General features: G+C 45.1%; 1 protein-coding gene across 1 annotated transcript; it reads right to left on the bottom strand.

Moving 5' to 3' along the window:
• Window positions 1-1,006: 1,006 nt before the first annotated feature.
• On the bottom strand, window positions 1,007-20,627 carry LOC135374864 (phenylalanine--tRNA ligase, mitochondrial-like). The gene is made up of 5 exons (XM_064607790.1): window positions 20,016-20,627; window positions 17,396-17,555; window positions 13,514-13,645; window positions 8,553-8,713; window positions 1,007-1,306 (listed from the first exon to the last, which is right to left on the bottom strand). Exons 1-5 carry the CDS (start codon window positions 20,625-20,627, stop codon window positions 1,016-1,018), a joined length of 1,356 nt encoding a protein of 451 aa, XP_064463860.1. The 3' UTR covers window positions 1,007-1,015.
• Between the last annotated feature and the right edge of the window lie 759 nt (window positions 20,628-21,386).

The following is a 21,386-nucleotide window of genomic DNA, read 5'->3' as shown; positions in this document are numbered from 1 at the left end:
TTGTGTAATTTTGCTTTTGACCATGCCTTCTGCTGTATCAATCTCACAAAGAACAGACGTTAGCGCATTCACACTCTGTTTATTATGCAATACTAAATTGTTTAATTTTGCTTTGGACCATGCCTTCCGCTGTGTCAATCTTGGAAAGAAGAGATCTCACCACATTCGCACTGGACTGGTCTCGGATATCCTCTGGGATTTTTAACCTCCGTCTATTAATCTCCGGGTGACAGCAACCACCTTATTCATCAACTGAGGTCAGCCGTCATCAACAGTGCGACCCCGGAAAACCAGTTTGTTGTTCGGATTTCGAGGGGTTAAGAACCGATGGTGCAATACCTGAAAAACGTTTTGTCCGTTCAGGCGTCATTCATAAGACCACGGAATAATCCCTTTGAAGGTTTCTGTTGACCTCGGAACGATCCGTTCATATATTGGGGGCAAAAACGCTGGGCAACTCCTAGTTGGTTCCCAGAAATTCCGTTCATTATTCAAATATCGAGGTTCATAAAACGAGGGAAAAATTAATGGAAAAAGTTTGGTTCCCCGTGTTCGTGTTCATAAAACAAGGGAATTCATAAATCGAAGGTTCATAAATCGAAGGTTGACTGTATTCAGAAATTGGAATATTGGGTATTCGATTCGCATTTTTGAATAATTCGAGTGACTGATATTCGATTCGAATTCGAGAACTCGAGTACCTACACAACCCTAAAAATAAGGTACTCCGTGAAATTCCATGCCAAATGAAGAATTCCACATCCCACAAAATTTCGTGGAAAACCCAGGGCCTTAACAATCCCAAGCGATCCATCAAGGCTGGAAACTTTCCTCTACTCCGTCTTTTATGATTCCTATGTAAAATCACAAACAGCAAAACTCTGTGTATCGCTAAACACACTCGATCCCCTCAAGACATTTCCCTTCATGTCCATTTTTCCTTCTAGTTTTCTTAGTTCTCTACTTTCGAGATATGTATATAAATCAGTGGTTTCTTCTCAATACGTCCTATCCTCTACTTTATTCTCAGCTCGACACCTAAGCTCTGCTGTGCATGGTGTCCAATGTCCATGTGGATGGCGTTGGCTTCCTCCTGCAACATCACCCTCTCCATGTTTCTGTACACAATACGGAAACAGTAACTGGTCCTCTTCGTCTTGGGATGCGTGAACACGTCCACCTTCTGCACCCTCTCCACGAAGTCGCCTCCAACGCTACGGACCAGGTCGAAGAAGTCCATCTCCTGGAATCCCTCGGGGACCCAGAAGGACATGTCCGCTAAGCAGGGAGGGTGGCTGCTCAGGGGCTGAAGCAGAGAACAAGGGTTCAGTTAGTATAATGAGTAGGGCCTGGATTTTTAGGCATTTGCCTATAAATGCCTAGAAACACCTAAATACGATATTTTCAGGGTTGCCTGCCTTTTTATCGACTCTACTGATTCCTGCATTTTTAGGCATTTTCCTATAAATGCTTAGAAAAGCCTAAATACGACATTTTCGGGGGTTGCCTGCCTTTTTATCGACTCTACTGAATCCTGCATTTTTAGGCATTTGCCTATATATGCCTAGAAACGCCTAAATATGACATTTTCGGGATTGCCTGCCTTTTTATAAACTCTATTGAATTGTAGCATTTTTTAATATTTTTAGATGCCAAAGAGCCTTTCTTTGAGCTGTGTAAGTCCGAATGCAGCTTTCAGACTCGCGCCGCATTTCGGTTTGTGTTACTGCGTGTTTGCGTCTTTTGTTCCTTCTTTGCATACATCTGATCCAAAGATTTGGTCTCTCCGGGCCTTTTAAGATCTTCGAGGGTAGAAACATATAAGCATTATTCAATAAACCTCTACCCGAGAAACGTCATCGTGACGTTGGTAGACAGACCGAAACAGGAACAAAATCAGAATGGGAGGGCTGGGTTCCACAAATGGACATTCGTTCGCTGCCTCCCTTTGAAAGAAAAGGACCGAAGGCTGCGTCCCTTTTACGGACCATCGTAATCCCCTCAAGACCGTGGCTTTCGAGTGCGACCTTGTTCACCCCATAGCTTTGAGCATAGTTCAACTCTACCAAACTGGTGGCGCTGACGAACACTATGATGTCATTTGTTCACAAACAGGGACAGGTCTATAGAGACTTGTGCCCATTGCCCAAATAAAGGAACTAAATACCGTTACCCGTTACTTCAGAAAACAGTAACTAAATACGTTACATGTTGCCAATATACAAAAGTAACGAGTTACTTTTACGTTACCGCCGCATAGCTAAAGGAGCCAACAAACATGCCGTCCCTTGCCTTCGACTCTTTATTAATGAGGAATTGCACTTCAAAAGAAGCTGATACTCAAAATTTACATCAGTGATCTTCGTTCTGCTTCGTATGATGACATCTGCTGCCGAGCTGAACAGTCGCTCCGCCAAATCTGCACGGATTGCGCCACACTGAGTGCTGAAATGTGCTCCCCCGCGTTGAAGAAAAGGAACAGGTAACGTCAGTAATGAGTTACCAATTTTTGTAACTGATTCCGTTACTATTACCATTTTTTAAAAAGTAGCTGAATCGTTACTTCGTTACCACAAAAAGTAACCGTTAGCAAGTAATGAGTTACTTGTAACAAGTTAGGCACAACTCTGGGTCTATATAGCGTGATTCCCGGCTGCCTCAGCATACACATGCCAGACATCACGGCTTGTACGGTACCGTAGTCTTTAAACGAGCAAGTTTTCCTTGATGGTACAGGATTTTCTTTGCTACGGGGCCCCCACTGTATACTGTGTATGGCGTAACCAATAACAGAACTGAAATTGAATTGATCTGATTGATGGAGCATTCTGAAACACCAACAAAGCCAAAGAGGGTACCAGATTAACGTGCCTATTTTTGCTTTTTATTGCCTGATGAAAGATGGAAGTCACCGAAAAGGTTAGCCAGCTGTAGGACTTGAACCCACATCTTCTGGATTACCGGTCCAGGGCTCTACTGGGAGCCCTGCAGCCTTGGTAGAGCCCTGGACTGGTAATCCAGAAGATGTGGGTTCGAGTCCTACAGCTGGCTAACCTTTTCAGTGACTTCCATCTTTCATCATTAATTTGAGGCTTTGTATGTATTTGTCCTTTCTATATGTGTTCGAGTCTCGGAACATCAATTGTCTCATGTTTTTACTGCGTATTGCGGTATTTTGGGGGGCCTAAATGCCTGCCTATTTCCGTCATTTTTAGTGCCTGAATTTCCGAGCCCAAATAATGAGCAACACTGTTGCCAGCTGCAACTTCTTTGTCACGCAAAATTTTGTGAGAATACATTGTGAGAAGATATGTAGGCTTCAATGGCATCAAAAATGCAAGGCTCTGGAGAGAAGGAAATTCGGTACAGACTCGCATTTTTATGCGAAAGGAAAATATAAAAAAAAGGGAAAACAGTCAAATGTATGTGCGGCACCTCCGATAAGGATGGCATTGAGGAGTGTGGAAAGGTGCTGATAATTTTTGGCGATAATTTAGAACTCGTTCTTTCTGTCTGGGCAACTCGTCGGCTTCAGTAATTTCCCCTTAAACGAGGACCACATGGTCCTCGGGTCATCAAATGTAGAGGAGATAATGGGCGCGTTAAGTAGACGCCCTGAAGCGCGAGTGTTTCAGACACCGCTCACTTAACGAGATGCAAACGTCACTCGCGTACCCGGGAGTGTGAGACTCTTCACACGCCCGTTTCATTTCGGTGCACGGAAGCAGACGACAAGCGCCCGGGTGCCCAAGATTTTCCGTGACGTACTTCCTGTTGAGTGGCAGCGGGACGGCTTTCGAAGTGTGGCTCGGAAGCAAAATACAGACCTTCTTTGTCTCCCAATTAATTTTATAACTGTGATCACGCCTTTTTTATTAGTGGACAACTTCCACATGGATATTCGGCGGTTATTCGCGGGAAACGCAGTGCTTTAATGCAGCAGTCTTCACAGTAAATAGCTACTATCACGCCCGTTACAGATTCCCATGTTACCCACTTCATTCGCTGTTAGAAGGAGAAGTCTTCACAGCCGCAGTTGTCTCTTCCAACGTTACTATAGGTTCAAACTAAGCCCACGTGCCCTCCGTCCGTGCACTGCACGAGCAGGCAACAGGAAGCGCCATCAGCAAGCGAGCACTCTAGTGCTCCAAAGTTGCTTTTCGCTGTTTAGCAACCTCTCTGGGTGTCTAATGTACTCCCAATTTGACAGGGGCGCTTACTAGAAGAGAAAGAGAGAGAGAGGTGAGGGGCGCCTACTAGAGCACTGCACGGGCCTAATTTTCAGGCACGTGCCCGGCCCGGGACCGACGGCTTCTACATATTTCCAGCCCGAGCCCGGCATGACTGTTTCCATGCTCAGACCCGGTACCAGCCGGCCTCTGTTCTATCTGTTCTCATGGTTCGGAGGCATATTTAGATTTACTAAAGAGCACAGCGCAGCAAGGAAAAGGACGCAGCTAGTTGGTGGAGGGTCAGGAGGTACACTCAAATCAGCAATGGCTGTGTTTCTCTGCCGGCAAGCCGCTCTGTGGTTGGTTGCTTGGGAATGCAGTGCGCAGCGGCGCGTGGGCGTATGTACCATATTTACTCGTGTAAGGCCCGCACCCCCCCCCCTTTCGAGCTGAAAAATTTGAAAAAAAAAAAAAAAAACGAAGCGAAAAGGGGGCGCCACCGCCACCCACCCCGCCACTGTCCATCCATTTGCAGACGCTAGACCACGCCATTCCCACGTGAGCTCTGTCGCGCATTTCCCACAGTTTCGGATCGTCAGTTTGCGTCATGGGGAAGCGTCTAAATGCGTACACTGCAGCATTCAAGCTATGAGTCATCCAGTACGCTGAAGAGCACGGCAAGCGTGTAGCTGGACGAGAATTTGGCGTAGACGCGAAGTGTGTGCGTTCCTGGATGCGTCACAAAGAACAGCTCGCCAGGACCATGCGCAACTGAAAAGCGTTCCGTGGAAAACAGTGCAAGTTCCCAAGACTCGAAGCACAACTTGTGGACTACGTGAATACGACGAGGAACAATGGCTATGCGGTATCAATTGAAAGGATACGAGAGCGCAAGTGATACCGCGAGCGAAGATGATGATGACAAAGACGATTATTAAGATCTGCGATCATTGGTAAATAAATGTTTGCTTGACGAGTCATTACAGCATTATTACGAGTTATTACTACGTTACTCTGATTAGCCACCGTGGCGAAGTTGCGGTTCTGACGAGCCTGTTTCGTGTAAGAGCCGCACCTCCTCAAAATTCAGAAAAAAAAGTGCGGGCCTTACACGAGCAAATACGTTACATTGCAGTTCAAGAGAGACTCATCGCCTCTCTATTGCACATGATCCGGTGTTTGTTCCCCTTTCTCGAACTCTCACGCAAACGAAATATATGTCAGAACACCTAACCTAACCGACTCTCTTGCAGGACTCTCATAAAAACGAAATATGTCAGAACACTTAACCTCACTGACCGTCGTGCTGGACCCTCACGAGAATGAAATACGTATGTCCCAACACCTAACCTAACTGATGCCCGTGCAGGACCCTCACCAATCATCCCCAAGTGTGTGTGAGTGCATGCGTGAAATCCAGACCCATTCACGAAATAAGCATGATCATACGTAAAAAAAGTGATAGAGTAGTTCTCAGATGAGAATACAGTCGAGCCCGTTTATAACGATATTGACGGGAACGCGAAATCTGACTGTTATATCAGGGTATCGTAAAAGACGAGCTTTCGAGAAATTGCCGCTCGGGTTCGCGTAAACGAAGTAGATCGCCACAAGTACAACGCTGCTGAACATGCGCGTTTGTTGTGAGCGCAGAAGCATTTTATCTAGCTCTAAAATGACGCAGCTGCGTGTCGAAAGATAACTTAACCACCGATATTGCGTGGGGCGCCGCACCTTTTTGAGATCGACGACCTCGTCCATTGCTCATCATCCAATGCGGTAGTCATCACAGTTCTCACGATTGGGAGTTCGTGGTCCATCAGAATGCGCCTCCACCACGGGTAATCCGTCGACGCGTGTTTGGGTGGTGACACGCAACTGTCTGCCAATACACGTTTTCCAAGCCGCGGTACTTCACAACGCGGTTTTGCACCAGTACAAAGCCCGTAGAGCGCATGCAACTTCAGGTCGAGCCACGCGTCTTTCCTCGTCAAGAAGCGACTCGGAAACGCGGACGCCATCGTAGCAAGCACGCAGCAAAACAAGAAAAAAAGCTTGAAAGCGAGAGAACGATGTGGAAAGGGAACAACGTTCTCTACTTCGCGCGAGCCCCTCCCGCCCTTTCGAAGTCGCGTGCCTTGCAACGCACGCATCTAATCTGCGGCAGTCATGCGCGGATAAACGCACTGCGTTCTCACTTTAGTGCGCACGGAGGCGAAGGCTCTCGAAAATGCCAATGTAATTTGTCTTCAGTGAAATTGTGCAACCTTGCTTTCTAATTTTCACGCGTTTTAACCGGCCGCCGGAAGAATTACAATCGCTATATCCGTGCAAGCGCTTTCGCGGCGATTGTTATATCGAAGTTTTGTTTACATGTAGTTCAATGGGAGAGCTGATGGGAACCAGCAATTCGATCGCAATATCGGAGTTATCGTTCTATCGAAGATCGTAATAAACGGGCTCGACTGTACCTGATATCCCATACACAATGGGGAAAAGAAAGTAATTTAAAAAAATTCAGCTGTCCAGTCTCGTGAAATATGTTCGCATACATGCCCGACCATGGCTGGCATTGTCAAGCCCGTACCCGGCCCGGTGGCTGAAACCCGTGCCCAGCCCATGCCTGCCTAAAAAATGCCAAGCCCGGGCCTGTGCAGTGCTCTAGCGCCTACTTAACTAATGCAATGCTCCCCTATGTGAGCCCTAGTCGGTGATGCTGGAATGGCCTTGGGAGCTTCACCCCATCCGTGGCTTCACCCTAGCAAATTGCCGATAGAACTGGAGCTGCTGTTGATAGTGCGTGTATGTAATGGGGCGACTTCGTCATAGTCTGTGGACCGCCACATTTGATGCAAGACCTTGCTAAACAGTTCCATTCCATGACTATAATTTTTCATGATTCATGCACGGGGCACACATCCATGATGACTCAATTTTGTGAATTTTGGATGCTAAAATTTGTGACTTGATTGCTTATGCTGTGATAAGCACGGTACTGCCTGTGCTGTGTTTGGTAAAAACAGTATTGCATATTCCTATGTCATGACATAGATTTGTACAGATACCAGTTCCCGTGGCGTAGTGGTTAGGGCGGCCGCTTTTCACGCCGAGACTGGGAGGTGACACGGGTTCGAATCCTGTCACCGACTGTGCTGTCCGAGGTTTCATGCATGCAAGAGGCAGCAGGGTCTCTGTTTTGACAGTTTGTATGAGCATGATTATGCACAGAGCCTGAAGTTTTAGGGTTTTACCCGATTTTTCCCCGAACTTGCACCCCGAATTGAAGGTTGCCTCTTTAGGGTGAAACCCCGATTTTTACCCGGCAAATTGCCCTCACTGAGATGTCTGCAGGAAAGCACTAACTTACTTGTTTGGCAGCAAATGCAGTTACATCACCATTTGTACCGAACTAGTTCAGTTAGGTTTGAGTAACTGAGCCCAATTTCTCCCCGAATTTAGTGTACCCGCAGTTTTTCCACACGAATTTGCATGAATTTAGAGCCCGTGTTTATTTACCTGGTTTTTACTCCCCAAAATTAGAAAAAAATATTTCCCAAAAACTTCAGGCTCTATTTATGCATATACAACAATTTCCGAAGTTCTGTGTTGATTGTGATGACTTCATATCCCCCTGGTCCAGCAATTTTCGGGGAAATATCGGGTTAAACCCTGATGTTGCTGATTTGAATTGGGGCCCTAGCTGCAATTCAGTGGATCGGTATTGAAAAATGCAGCAGTCCTCATCATGTCGCACCTATACAGAGCACTATGATCAGGCCCATTCCAAATCCACATGGCAACGATAGGTAAGCGCGCACTTCTCCTGCTGTCTCATTGGATGCCGCCAAAGACGGCTCTGTTTTCATTGCGTTTTTCTTCTAAACGGTAGCGCTGTGCGAACTAATTTCGTTGGAATTGTACAACTTCATGCATGGACTTTCATTGGAGAGCAAGTTGTTTTTGCATTTTAGTGTCCCTTTAAATTTATGGTGCAATACAATGGGTAAAGTGTCACAAACACGAGGAAGGGCAGCACACGTGCAGTAAGAGAGAGTTAAGAAGATCAGGTGATGACGTCTCGCGATGGGAGCTTGCGCCGCTCATTTTCGCGTTGGTGACAGCCGATTGTCCGGCTCAAAGTCCGAGTTATGTGGAGCCCGCTGAATTTTTTTACGAATTAATAAGAGCTTCCTGCCATAGAAATACATGGTAGTCTTGACGGGACCAACTGGGGGAGCCGAATTATCCGAAATTCCGAATTAACGGGGGCCGAACTAACGAGATTTTACTTAATCTGCCAGAGACACTTGGAACCAGTTTGTACAATACTAAGCAGTGCTTTCACACTCAGCAACACATTATTTATGCATGAACACTGACCTTGAAGCTAACGGGCATATAGGGGTCATTGTGTTGAAATTGTGCAAAGAATCCGGGGTCCTTGCTCCAGAACACCCTGATGTCCGAGATGTTGTACAGCTTCATGGCGATCCTCTCCAAGCCCAGTCCGAATGCCCATCCAACCTTGCGTTCCACTCCGGCTGCAAAGGAAGAAAAGTTGGACTGGTTGCACTGCAATGCGAAAGCTTCACTGCCAGAGTCACTTAAATATGCTTCTCTTCGGAGTACTGACACTGCCTTCCACGAGCAAGAGGAGGCCATTTTGTTTCCGTGCCATGCTAGCGTCACCTAACAGTGCTCATGATGCCATCTACAAGGTGTCCCAGAAAACGTGTCATTGAATTATAATTCAAAAAACTACACCACATAGAATCATGCGGTCAACAGCATTTGTTCTTATTAGGTTTTTGCCACCTCTTTATGTGAACGTCATGTAACGAAAGTTTAATTGTGTAAATTTTTGCGAACTGAAGTAAGAAATTTGCCAAGTAAAGGTCACTTTTTTACCCCACCAATGTGAAGAGCCTGTTTAATTTACTCAAAATAATGATAATTGACAGCGATATCCAGGAGCTATCCCATTGGAAAAAATAGTGAAAGATCGTGCTCTACGGAGCTCATAGAGGATAGCGCGTGACGGATTTTTCTGCGCAATTGTTGTCAGTACGACAAAAGGAGGTTGAAAACCCAGCCCAGATCGGCATCGGAGAAAGAGATAACACAGGCATGGCTTTCCAAGCAACACAACATGTTGGCCCAATATTGGACCAATATTGGGCTGACATGCTGTGCTGCTTGATTGTGTCTCATAATGCTGTACCTCTCGTAATTTCAAGAACTGTCACTTTTTCTACAATCATTCTGTGAGCTGGGTTTGGAACCTCCTTTCGTTTAGTTTTCGGCTAATGTTTGGCCATTTTTTTCAGTGGGATAACTCCTCAATACCACTGTCAATTATCATTAATTTGAATAAATTAGACACGCTATTCATATTGGTGGGGCAAGAAAGTGACCTTTACATGGCTAATTTCAGAGTTCAATTCGCAAATATTTACATAATTAAACTTACGATACACTATGCTTACATCAGGAAGTGGCAAAAACCTAATAAGAACAAATGCCGTTGATCACAAGATTCTAATTGGCGTAGTGTTTTTTACTGTAGTTCAATGACACGTTTCCTGGGAAATCCTGTCTGTTGAGATGTCATAAAGTCCTTGGTGTGTGCTACCAACGATGACTTGTAGATTGACAGAACAGGTCATTCCAGAACAGTTCTAGAATAGGCATATTTTAGGATAATAGGCATAGGAATTTTTTTTTTTTTTCACTTTATGAGTTCTGGAACCCGGTCAGGCCGAAGCTTTTTGCCATAGAATCTTTCAGATTGCTCGGCGTCTTTGTTGACTCGTCTAAAGCTTTCGAATCAATTAACCGCAAAATTGTTATCACTAAACTTTATCGTCCCACTTGATATCATCTTACATGAGTGGTGGAACACAACAGGATTCCCATTTCCAAAGAGGCCTTATCAAATGTACGTTCTCTTACAGCTAGTGTGCCTCAAGTAAGTATCCTTGTCTGTCTATTGCTGATTTTATATGTAAATGATGTCACAGCAATTCCAGGAGCATTACATACGAACTACAAAACACGGAAAGAAACGCTGGACAAACCTTACAGCACAACACGGCAAACTTGGCGATCATAGCGTGCTTTCGGTTGCCAAGTGCGACTAGTGGAGTTTTCCAGCATCTCGACGCATTTCACCGGTATACGACCGGCAGTGGGCCGGCATTTTGCCTCCTGACCATCAGCGTTTCTGCGCCATTTGGGTACTTTGTTTTGCGCTTGTGCAATGCAGTGATAACGTAAACGCTGGCTCTACTGAGAGCATGTGTGACCAGCATACTAAAATTTTAAAATTTTTGCATTGTTTGAATAACACAACCAATATTCCTGCACAATTTGCGTGCCCCCACCTTTTACGGCTTTTTTTAAGAAAATGTGCGCAAATTATGCGAGTAAATACGGTACTTCGATGACTGCAGAGAACTGCATTCACTGGCCACCTTCTCGCTGGACAGCCTCAAGGAAGAATTTTCACGCTACATCACAGAAGAGGCCACAGTCAGGGTTGCAAACTACCAGATTTGGCCACTTTCTAGCCGTCACAATGCCGATATTTAGGTGATGGTGACTCGGCTATCTTCTGACTGCTTATTGGATATTTGGCATTACAGTCGTGTCTCGATTATCCGGACAACTTGGGAGCCGTCCCTTTTCGTTCGGATAACGAATCCGCGAATAACCGAACCAAGCAAACTTCCCGGGTAAACCCAAAGATTTTTGGTGACCTCTTTACAGCTTCAGAGAAGGAAACAGGCAAGAGATCGTTACTTTAAAAATTCATGCGGCATGAGCTTCTCGAAATTAAGAATCACGCGTACGACAGAATTTTGGTCACAGCCACGGCCCCTGCTAAACATCACCCTGCTGTTCAAAGAAGGGTAACGTCCCAGAAAGATGGCCCCGCGCACATGTTTTTGTCCTTTCCCGAGTGTCTTTGACATATGCACTAAAGAACGGCGATGCTTTCGTAAAGCCTGGACAATGACGTTCACATGTGGTTTTCTTGTGCCTGGTGGGTACAGGGCACCTCCTCCGCTTATCGTCAACCGTCTCTACGGTGTGCCTGCACACACCGAAAGGCAGCGACCTCTGAAGAAAGGGGGAGTCAAACAGTACAGAATGCCCTGGTGAAATGTGTCCCTTTTCCGGAATATAGTGCAAATGTTACGTTAAACTGCGCAGCCTCATCTCCAAGCCAAAAAACATTGTCGCCCCAGAAAACCAGTCTGGCGTGGTTTACAAGCTACAATGTCTAGACTGTGACACGTGTTATATTGGCGAGACAGGCCAAAAAAGAAGGACCCGCATAAAAGAACACAAGAGCGACGTCCGGAACGCCACACATGCCACACGGCTTAAGACCGAACTCAGCGAGCATTCTTGGAACACGGGGCATTGTTTCGACTACAATAACGCGGTGACCTTGGCACGCGAGCAAAGATGGGGACCGAGGAAGCTCCTGGAATCGTGGCACATACGCGCTGATCCCTTGCATTGTAACAAAAACCGTGGCCCCCTTCCCGAACAATACTGTCATCTCCTTAAGTAGCGACTGGTTGTTGGCTCTCCCGCTCAGTCTTGCACTGATGATGCCCGTCGTATGACAGGCGAAACGTCTGCTTAAAGTTGTTATTTGTTACGTTAAGTCGGAGTCCTCTCTTTCTTTCGTTATGTCATCTCCCGGCTTTTGGAGTATTTTCGCGTCCCAATTGGTGCCCGTACTTGCTGTCCGGACCAATTATCCGATTAACCAATTATCCGGTCATTCGTTCGAATTACTGGGAGGTCCTCCCGATTGAAATACATGTGGCTTGGATGGGACCCGGATGAGAGTTTGAATTATCCGAAGGTTTGAGTTAAGTGATTTTGAATTAACGAGATTCTACTGTAGCAGGAAGTACATGTTTTTTGACGGGGTATGCTAAGTGGAGAATGTTCAGCAAGCTGTTTAGAGCCCCTATAAGGCTAGTGCTGACTGTTAAAATAATGTTAGGTCTGAGCAGGCCATATTGGGAACAAGCATGTGGAGGACAATAACAGGGCGTCTACTAAGCTGCAGCCCGGATTTTTTGCAGGTTTTCACTGACTATTTCAAGTGAATTCCCTGACCAAAACAAAAGGGAACTTGGTGCCTGCTGCTAAGTTTTGAAACAGATCCCTAATAAAACAGATCATTTGTTGAGAAATTAGTAAATCTTTTCTCTATTTTGCTGCCTCTGAGCTTGTCATATGGAACTGCTACTCACGGCAACTTTTCTGTGGCTTGGCCGCTCAACCACTCATCAGCACTCACGATTCACTGCCTATCATGACATCATTTTTCTGCGATTTTCCGCGACTTCAGCTGCCGTTCTGGCAAATTCCCTGAAAATACGCTGACATTTCCAGTCACATCAAAATTCTCTGATACTGTATAAGTAGTACTTTTCGCGAGAAACTAATTTTCACGAAATTCGCGAGCGCTCTTTTTTTTTCGCGAATTTCAAGTTTCACGGAATATTCGAAACCAACGACAGAAAAATACGTGAACGAAATATGCAAGAAATTTGACCTATGACGCTGAGGCAACTTATGTACGACGTTTCTTACGCTGCTCCGTGCAGCGCATTGCTTTACAAAGTGTTCAGTTCTTCTCCGCTGCAAGTGGAGACAGTCCAGCTTTCACAAATCCCGCACGGTTCCCCGTTCCAGTATCCAGCAATCCTGGATCATCCCGCAAGCGTGTATGGGTTTAAAGTAGGACCAAAGTCATTTTTAACACCGTTTTCTTCCTATAAAACTGTTACATAGTCCAATAAGATGCACCACGAGAAGTAATTCACACCACAAAGTCATAATTATCGGAGAAATTGAATTTAAACTACGCCGCAAAATGCGACCGTGCGCAACGGTGGTGAAGAGCAGTACCAGCCTGTGATCTGCCTGGAGCCTCGCGCTGACGCTATAAGGAGAACGCTCGCTGAATGGCCTAGAGAAATGTTGCCTGCTACTCCGCTGTCGTCTGCTACTCGGCTGTTCGGGGTTCTGAAAAAGCCTTTGTCATGGTTCGGTAATGCTGCGTTCCAGATTTATTCAAGCTGTAGTGGAATGTTGGAGGGAAAATCCCGTAAAAGCCGCTATGAAAGGTCTTGAGCCACAAATACCGGCAAAAGGCTGCCGGTATCACCTTCCTACCGGCAACCGGCAGAGCACTCAAATAACCGGCCGTGCCGGTATAATACCGGCCCGGTGGCAACCCTAGATGCGTTCCCATGAAGACAAGAAGTGGCACAGTTTAGGGCGACCACACAAACCAAGTCTGTCCTCACCGTTATACAAGATCTGTTGCTCGACGATCCCACACCCCAGGAGCTCCAGCCAGTCCCCTTGAAACTTGACTTCCAGTTCCCAGGAGGGATGCGTGAAGGGGAAGTAGGTGGATGACCAGCGCATCTCCGTCTCTGGAAATGACAGTTGGGCGTGACTAAAGGCGATATAATCATCGTTTAAAACATGCCCCCTGTTTAAATCATCTGACACAAGTAAGGCTGTCTCGCCTTCTCTTAGACTCCAATTAGCTGTTGTCTGAGACCACCACAGTAATATTTAGAAGAAGAGCTGTAGTTGTCATTGTGGATGTGCAATATGGTAACGCAAAAAATTAATACTTGCGCGTTCTTTAGTCTTTTCTAAGACATAGTTTTTTGACACAAGCCCTATTTAAAAAACGAATCACTTATTTTCACACGGTGGCCTTGAACGAATGTGAGCACAAACACACGTCACATTTTCTAATTGTGTCAAGAACGTGCACATTTATTGTCCCTTGCCAGTTACTGTGGCATGCATTCCCATTACTCAATAAAGTCAAGATAGGTTAGGGGCAACAGATCTACAGATGCAAGATCACAGAAATCTGGAAATAACTTATGAAGACTCTCACTAAATGCAGAATACTTTCTGAAAGAGCAACTCCAGTTGTGCCATGTAGTTTTACATTGTCTTGCCGTTGTTCAGTGTTTTGTTTTGTGACGTGCCCTTAAGAGAAATTCCTGTTGTCTCCTATTAGAGCTGATTCCGCTGGCACGCCTCATTCTGTGTGGTCCCTGGATCTCTTTATTAAATACATGTTGCAGACGAACAGCAGTTGATGGTGTGCATTAGCAGTGCACAGACCACTCATGCAAATATACTTTGGCTTGATGGCGCATATATTATAATGCACAATGTGGTGACGTGTGTGGCGTATCTCTATTCAAATGCATCCCAGGTAAAGTGAAAGTCACACAAGACATCTGCAGACTGGATGAACAGACATCGGGTGGCACTTACACAACACCTACAGTGGGGTAACTGTGTAAGTACCGTATTTTCTCGATTATAAGACAACCTTTTACAGGCACAACAGGCAATACAGGCACAATGGGGATGGCGTTCATTCTTCATTCATTGTCATAGCGTCGGTCTCCGGCGCTTTGATGAAAACAGTTAACAGTTTCGTAAATACAGCAACAATTTAGCGGTGGCAAGGCGGTTTCAAGTATTCGAAATAAGTGTTACACGATTGCTAAAACAACAGGGGGAGATCAAGAATTGTGCCAGCGCAGTGAATTTTGAACACTTGGTGCAATGTGCCTGACACTCTTCAGAAATATGGTTTGCCTGACTTTTTGGACAGAATGGAGGACAATGAGCTGCGTGCGGTTACCAACAAAGAACACAGCAGCGTAGAAAGTGACGATAAATCCCCCCCCCAGGCACACACTAGGCGGTGCGGGCGTCGAGACTGTGCCTCGGGTTAGGTCAGAAAGTCCTCATCCAAGATAGCGGATTGCCTCGAAGAAACGATCGATAAAATTTAATTTTTGTATGTTTGGTACGTTATACGACGTTGATTTTTGTTTCATTTCATCTGTAATTTTCTCATCTTTCCAGTAAAATCATCCGTTATTTGATGTCTACTTCCGTTTGTTTAAAAAAGCCATAGGCCCGGCTACGGAACTACATCCCTGCGAAGTTCAAATTGGCCGTTATCGACTACGCTCTTGAGAATGGAAATCGAGCTGCCGGGAGACACTTTGACGTCAGCGAAAAGTTGGTGCGGGACTGGCCACGCTGGGACCACGCTGCGTCAAATGAAATCGACCAAGAAGGCCGACCATGGAAAGGAGGCACACTGGCCACTGTTGGAGGATCGTCTTCACAAGTGGATCTTAGAACAACGAGTAGACGGTCGGGGACTATCAACAGCGGGGAAGGGTAACGGTAATGGTAACGAAAACAGAAACGGAAACGAATTTATCGTCCGGTATTGAATTCGGGTAATGGGTATTCCTGTTGTGCGATGACATTTGAGTGACTTTTCATTTTTTTGTTTTTGTATTTTGATGACTCCATTCCCTGTAATGCTATATAAATACTACACGAGAGCATGGAAAGAAAGCGCAAAATGGATCTCGAGGGTGCATCCCTCACTTACCTCGCCCCAGTCCTCATAACTCTGTGCCATTGACACGTGACTATACTCCACTATGGCATGAGGATGCCAGCTCTATGATTTTTAGTTACTTATTTTGTACATTTTTTTCTTTTCACTGTGGCCATGGCAGTATTATTTACTATTGAGAGCGTCCGCTTATGAATGCGACATTGGATGAAAGTTACGCCCATCTTGAGTTGCTGGACTCCGAGTGACTGAAGACTGAAAATATGTTCCCACACACACACACATATATATATATATATATTATCTTGCAAGATGTGCGCATCCCAATGACGTAAAAGTACTAATCTAGTGTGTACGCGTGACACCGAAGCAGCACTTGGGCAAAACAGGGTGCTGATAGAGCTGGGCAGGCTGTCCTCCCGCATCTCTGTAACTACCGTTCGATTACCTGAAACAGTACCGGAAACGAAATTGAAAGGCCGGTATCAGAAACGGATAACAATAAACGAAAATCTAGCAGTAACGAAAACGGAAACGGTAACCAAAATACGTCCGTTATCCTTCCCGGATCAACAGTGCAAGTGCACCTGAAGGCAAGGACACTAGCCACAGAGGTGACTGTGCCCGACTTTGTGGGTGGCCTGTTTCGGTGTTTCCGCTTTATGCGGAGACGCAAGCCCGCTATCACAGCCTGCGCGACGGTCTGCCAGAAGCTACCGGAAAAGTTCAAGAAGCATGCTTGAAAACTTCGAGGCATTTGTGACCAAAGAGGTCGACTGTCATGGCGTCGACGCAAGCCACATCGTCAACATGGACAAGGCGCCGCTGACGTTCGATATTCCAATGGACAGAACTACTGCCGAAAAGGGTGAAAAGAGCGCGACAGTAAAGACGACAGGGCACGAGAAGTCTGCTGCGCTGATGGGACGAAACTGCCACCCATGTTGATTTTTAAAAGGAAAACAATGCCCACCAACCCCTCCCACCTGCGGTCGTCGTTGAGACCAACGTGAAAGGTTGGATGGACGAGGAGATGATGGGTCTCTGGCTTGACCAGTGCTTTTTGCGGCGACCAGATGGGTTCTTTCACGCAAGGAAAGGGCTCCTTGTTATGGATATGTGAGGGCGCACACCACGGATCATGTAAAGCGGAAGATCAAGGCGAAGAACTGCGTTCCAGTAATGATTCTGGCGGAATGACTAAGATGCTCCAGCCCTTGGATATCTCAGTGAACACAATTTCCGTGGGCCTCAGAAATGCTGGACTGATTTCTGGTAGTGATCGCAAGAGTGACAGTGGTGATTCAAGCGGGTTGGACTACGACGGTTGATGCGGACATGGCAGTAAGCCTTCCACCCGAGATTGCTGAAATGTTAATCTGAGGATGAGGAATTTTATAGATTTTACATTGTACTTGCAGAAAATAAATGCACCATTTTGAATGCACAAGTGCATCATATGCAAAGGTAGGGTTTGATATTGTTTTTTTGGGTGGGTGGGGTGTGCGACTTACATGCCATTCTTTTTGGTGAAAATAGCCATTTTTGGGGGGGGGGGGGGGGGTGACTTATACAGAGGTGCAACTTATAGTCCGGAAAATACGGTAACTAATTAATAAGCTAACTAGTTAAGTTTCAATAAGAGTAACTGTAAAACAGTTACTACTTTTGCAGGGTAAGTTTGTTTCTTTTTTATAGTAACTTGCTCATGGCCAGTTTTAACCCTGAAACACAAGGCCCTAGGGCATAATGTTGCTAGAAATACCTGGTCCAAAAAGATGTCTTGCCAGGCTCTCCAGGCAGGTCTTGAGTCCATGCTGGAGCACCTTGTCCGCCTCCAGTGTGTGGCACTCCTGTTTTTCCTCTTCCCTCACACCGTCTTCGAACAGGTGCAGGGAATCCCTGCACGACTGTTCATTGAACAGCTGGCAAATACCGAATGAACCAATCAGTAGCTATCAAACAGGTGTCTAATAGTCATGTCAAAATGTCAAACAGCCATTGCAGAACACACGATATATGTAAGACGCATTTTTCATTGTTTTACACGCTGTCATTTTTATCGCTTTTACTTTTGTTATTATATTTTGTCTTTTTTTCTATTTCAATTTTCTTCTTTTTTTACATAGCAGCAATGTAATATGTGTAATATGTTGTAGCGTGTAGTTCTGTCTTATGTAATGCTGAATGTAATTTTTACGTGTAATAATGTTTCCCCACACGCTTATTTCATACATCACTGATTAATTACAAGGACCGATTTACAGGGCCGCCCTCTCTGTCCTTTATTTGCTCATGTATTCGTCTTTTATGTTCTCAATAAACTATTGAACTATTGAACTTGAACTATTTGTTAATGGCACGTTAAGCTAGAGTACTAAACAAAGTATGACTACATCACTACTCTTACATCACGTTTGTTATAGCTGCACTGGTTGACCTGTTCTTGAAATAGAAATATAAAAAAAACAGTAGAAGGGAAAAAAATTGGGGGTTCCCTGCACTGCAGGGGTATGCGTGATTATGGCCGTAAAAATTAGTGTTGGTGACTTTTGATATAATTTTATTAATTAATCAATAACTGGAAATAGATTACATTCATTTAGTTATTTAAACGTACACAAAACCACAAAGCCACGAAATGGTGAACTCCTGACAGGATTCATTAAATTTTGCTAATTTCTCAGTCAATTCCAAAGTAATTTCATGCGGCAATGGTGAAGGAAAAGGAGTGAGCCTGCAAAATAAGGCGTTTATTGAGCACTGAACCACCTAAAGGTGTTGGGACAAGTTAACGAGAATGCAGATTTTGTCCCAGGGGCCCTGCTGTCTCATGGACTGGCGGTGATTCTGCCGCAACATCAACATCCTTGTCAACTTCTCTAGAAGTGCCACTCTGTCACAGTACTCAAAAATAAAAACTAGTTTTCCCTAGCTTTCGCGTCACGTAGAGCCAACGTATTTTGCAGTAATGTAAAGTGAGATTTTTAAGTAACGTAACTTTGGTAGAATTTGTGACGACGGGAGATTTAGTCCGTTAGTGGCACTTTAATTCTGGGTGACACTTATCCCTAGGAGGCTTGCATCGCATCGTATGTCCGTCTCTCTCTCAGCGTTTCTAGGCAGCATAGTACATGCAACGTTTGTGCACTTCCTTTTTTATTTCTTTTTTGTTTTTGTATTTCTTCGCTGTCCCCCTCACATTGCACTGCCCTGCTGTTAACTCAAATTCGTCATCCTCATCGATCATAGCTTTATTCATTCATTGTTGGTCGCCTTCTTTCCTTTTTTCTTTCTTTCTTTGGCATCTTTTTTTCTGGTTTCACTGTTTTTTAGTGATGAAGCGCGCACTGTTACCCGGGCTGTTCACAGCCGCCTAAAAAAATACATAAATTGAAATTGCTCGTAACCATTTAGCTTAGTGCTGGCCAATCTCCGCACTTGAGGTCGAAGAAGAAGAAAGCTGATCCTTTAAAGGAGTACAGAGGGCCATCCAAAAAAATTTGAGATTAAGATATCTGATGAAAGTGTGTGTGTCATTATACAGAATAGCGCGAAAGGTTTTGATGTGTGCAATTTGTTTCCCAGAAAAATACTCACATAAACATAGCTCCGCGCCTTCACCCTTAACTCATCACTCCAGCTATAACGAGGATGAGGAGGTATGGTGGCACGTCACCGATGACGGCATAAGGAGACTCGTTCTGGTTTGCCGATCAGTGGGGGTCAGCGCCTTGTCCCTTTGCCGCCGTAAACCTGTTTTGCCAGTTTTCCCGGAGAATTGGGGATAGAAGGAGCGGCCGAAGCATTACCGAGCAAGGAGAAAGGCTTTATCAGAACCCCGAACAGCCGAGTAGCAGACGACAGCGGAGTAGCAGACAACATTTCTCTAGGCCAATCAGCGAGCGTTCTCCTTATAGCGTCAGCGCGAGGTTCCAGGCAGATCACAGGCTGGTACTGCTCTTCACCACCGTTGCGCACGGTCGCTTTTTGCGGCGTATTTTAAATTCAATTTCCGCGATAATTATGACTCTGTGGTGTAAATTAGTTCGCATGGTGCATCTTACTGGCCTATTTAACAGTTTTATAGGAAGAAAACTGGGTCTTAAAAATGACCTCTGTGCTACTTTAAATTTTCAGTTTCGTAAATCTCTATGGAAAACGTCTTTTTGCACACATGCGAATAATTTCTGGTTCGTCCCTTCATATTTAACTGTTTATACTGCTGCGTTCTTTTATCTTACTAGTTTCAATGTCCTAGTAAATGTTCTAGCATTGCGCACAATACTTTCTTCCTGCTTCTATGTTTCCGTATAGTTTTTTGAACTGCAAAAATCATAGTATTAAAAAAAAACTGACTGATCGACTGCTCACACAACTATTACCTGCTCTTCCGTCAACAATCTCACACCTTCCACCTGATGAAACACCGGGTAGTGCTGGCTGTCGATCTCGTCCCTCCTATAAACATCACCCACGACCAGAAAGCTGTCCAACCCCGACTGAATGAGGTCCCTCTGGTGCGCCGACGTGTGTGCCCTCAACATATACTTAGAATTCACGTAATAACTGTCACTCTTCCCTCTGGAAGGATGGTCCGCCGGCACCAAGAGACTGTCGAAGTTCTGTTCCAAAGTCACCACACAGCCCAGTCGGTCGTAGACCGAGAAGATCGGGTTCCCGATGCGGTTCACGTAGTTCTTGAAGAAGAAATTGACTATCCGTTGCTTCAACAGTTGTAGAGGATGACATTTCTCGAGGTGGAGCTTACGATCGAGGTGAGACAAGATACGAGGTGTGACGTTCGTAAAACTATCCGGGACGTAATCCCGGCCTTGGATGTGAAGAGATTCGGAACGTTTCTCCGGTAATCCGTGCGAGCGTGCAGTAGCGGTGGTCGATAACCTGAGCACGGTTCTGTGTGTGCATAACCTGCGTAGAAATACGGTTTGCAGAGAACCGAAACCAACCGACATTATCGAATGAAACCAGCACATGGACAAGACAACAATAACAAACGACCATAACATGCGCCGATTACGATCATACCGGCGTTTTATTGGCCAAAGGGCAACATATTTTTATTTGCCAAAACTCGTTCACGTGTCATGCATTTTTATTATCGTACATTTTATTTAAATGGGAATACAATATAAAGTTTGAAAACATAGCAATTGCATCGAACACCAAAATCACCTGTCTTCTGCTATCTTCCGGTCTGTGAGCGAAATCAACATCCGGTAAACATGGTAGTGGGTCGTAGCGAAGTTTTGAAATTATATAAGCTTCTCATGCGTGAGTCAGGTCGATTTAACAGTTATATTTACAGGTGAACATAATATATACTTTTCTGCGCAATACGCATTACAAAGCCGACGTAAATGTCGCTGTCATTGCGTCAGTTCTCGTGAGAGCGGTGCGGCGGACATTTCATGTTTCGCTGTCATCAATGTTGATGTTACAGTGTACCGTTTTTCTTCTCTTTGTTTAGATCATACGCATTACGCAGAGTGAGAGATGCATTCAGAGAGAACAAAGCCGTTCAAGAACAGCCGGAGATTGAAAAGTTGGTGCGCGAAGGCTACGAGAATTTGGACATCATTAAAAGACAGGTCTGTTGTTGGATTTTTTATAAAACCATTGAAGATAATACGTACTACACAGTCAGCATATCAAAGACGACTGTTTGTCACGACCAATCGCGCGTGTTTCCAGACGGAGTCATGAAACATTGTACCTGGAAGTGAAGCAAATGA

Source organism: Ornithodoros turicata, unplaced genomic scaffold (assembly GCF_037126465.1).
Source record: "Ornithodoros turicata isolate Travis unplaced genomic scaffold, ASM3712646v1 ctg00000783.1, whole genome shotgun sequence".
Taxonomy (NCBI): Eukaryota; Metazoa; Arthropoda; class Arachnida; order Ixodida; family Argasidae; genus Ornithodoros; species Ornithodoros turicata.
Note: the sequence above shows the minus strand (reverse complement) of the source record. Positions and strands in the feature narration are given on the sequence as shown.